The sequence below is a fragment of the Octopus bimaculoides genome, chromosome 10 (genome assembly GCF_001194135.2).
Source record: "Octopus bimaculoides isolate UCB-OBI-ISO-001 chromosome 10, ASM119413v2, whole genome shotgun sequence".
NCBI lineage: Eukaryota > Metazoa > Mollusca > Cephalopoda > Octopoda > Octopodidae > Octopus > Octopus bimaculoides.
This window is the reverse complement of record NC_068990.1, coordinates 75,569,071-75,571,275: the sequence shown is the minus strand read 5'-3', so window position 1 is coordinate 75,571,275 and position 2,205 is coordinate 75,569,071. Positions and strand designations below refer to the sequence as shown.

At 35.6% G+C, this 2,205-nt stretch overlaps 1 protein-coding gene across 1 annotated transcript in view; it reads left to right on the top strand.

Moving 5' to 3' along the window:
* Positions 1 to 2,195, top strand: part of LOC106871554 (leucine-rich repeat protein lrrA) — a 93,152-nt gene extending 90,957 nt beyond the window's left edge. Inside the window, exon 4 of the mRNA XM_014918057.2 lies at positions 267 to 2,195. Within this exon, the coding sequence (XP_014773543.1) occupies positions 267 to 1,811 (1,545 nt within the window). The 3' untranslated portion in view covers positions 1,812 to 2,195. The remainder of the gene's footprint in view (positions 1 to 266) is intronic.
* Positions 2,196 to 2,205: the final 10 nt, after the last annotated feature.

Genomic DNA, 2,205 nt, shown 5'->3' with positions numbered 1-2,205 from the left:
TCCTCCTGCACCTCCTCCTGCACCTCCTCCTGCACCTCCTCCTGCACCTCCTCCTGCACCTCCTCCTCCTCCTGCACCTCCTCCGCCTCCTCCTCCTTAACCACCACCTCCCCCTCAACCGCCTCTCCTCCTCTTCCTTGTCATGACTATTACTGTAGCCATAATTTTCATTAATATCTTATCATTATTATATGTTTTATCTTTTTTTCACTGTTCATGCAAACATTATCATAAATGTATTTCAACAAGTTTTTCACTATCGACAGGAACTGACAGAAAACATCGGACGTTTGGTAAACCTGCGTTATTTAGATGCATCTCATAATCAAATTTGTGTGCTTCCTAGTAGTGTCGCAGGCTGGCAGTATGGACTAAACACGCTGCTACTGAATTCAAATCAAATTACAGAGATGCCAGCAGATTTCGGAACATTAAAACGCATAGAAACTCTAAATTTAGCTGATAATGTGATTCGCCTTGTACCAAGCAATTTTCTTGAACTAGTGTCACTTAAATATTTAAATCTGTCCAACAATCAGATATCAAAATTTTACACAGTTGGTAAGTTATTCAGCTTGGAACATCTTTATTTTGCCAACAATCAGCTTACTAATATTCCTTTTGACATTGGTAATCTAACCCATTTAATTACTTTGGACGTTGCTGGGAACAATATTCCGTCTTTCCATCCAGATCTCGGCAGAATCAAGTCTTTGAAAAATGTCAACTTCAGTGACAATGGTATTACTCACTTCCCATCATATCTTGGAGCAAATCAAGTTATTAGAAGTTTTAAATTCGCTAAAAATAACCTTAAGGACGAACTCGATCTTAGCAGATTAATGTTTATGGAGGAATTCGACGTATCTGAAAACGGTTTCTTCACGTTACCAAAATATTTAGGGGAGATGAAATTTCTACGTATTATTGATGTGACAAACTGCATGGTTTCCAATTTCACAGTTCCCAAAACTATAGAGCAACTAAAATTGTCTGGGAACCCACTAGCAACCGATCCGAAATCCATCTTAGGTGTTATTGCCGAAAAGCAGAATTCAAAGTTTCTAACACATTTATACCTAAGTAATATTGGGTTAGAGGACATTCCGATTTCTATTGGTCGATGTAAGATGTTAGAGGTACTAGACGTGAACCATAACAACCTCAGATGTATTCCTGATAATATTTGTAAGCTTCGAAACCTAGTAGAACTAAATATTAGTAACAATGAAATAACAGAATTGCCAAAGAAAATTGATGGATTTGTACGTTTACGTAAATTAAAAGCGACTTGTAATAAGATCAAGGAAATTCCCGAGGGAATGTTAAATATGTGTTTGTTGAACGAATTAGATCTTTCTATGAATCAGCTTACTGATTTGCCAGGTGAGTTCGGGGATATGCTAGGGCTAAATTATGTTGATCTGTCATATAATTCCATTAGAGTATTCCCTGATGCTAAAATGGAGGTTATGGCTTCGGTGTGTGAATTAATATTGGTGGGAAATCGTGTCAGTGCTATTCCACCTAGTTTCACATCAATATATAGGGTTAGAAAACTAGATTTGACAGGAAATCATGTAAAAACTATACCGAAAGACATGTGGAATATGCACCGCCTAGAAGAACTCATACTGAAAGACAACGTAATCGAAACTGTTCCAAATACTATTTGTAAGTTGCCCTCTATTAAATTATTGGATTTATCAGATAACAAAATAATGAATTTTCCAGCAAAATTTGAAAAGATGAAACAACAAGGCGTGGTGATAGTATCTGACCATCAAAACCCAAGGAAAACTAAAAATTAAGAATCAAGGTATTGTCAAAACCATTAACAACGTTATCGGAACAATTGTCACGTTCTGTTTTAAATGAACAAAAAATGGAAATACATACAAAGAAGTATATATACAAAGAAGTATATATGGAAATACGTACAAAGAAGTATATATTTATACACACATTGACAAAAATATTGCCATGTTAAAAGTTGCAATATACCGGATTGTTTTCATGTGTGAAACCGACAGCATAATTTCTTGCATTAATGATAATAATTAACAAGTTAATAATATGATAGAAATGTTTCAAATTGAGAATAATTCTTGTTTTGTATATATGTGTGTGTGTGTGTATGTGTGTGTGTGTGTGTGTGTGTGTGTGTGTGTGTGTGTGTGTGTGTGTGTGTGTGTGTGTGTGTGT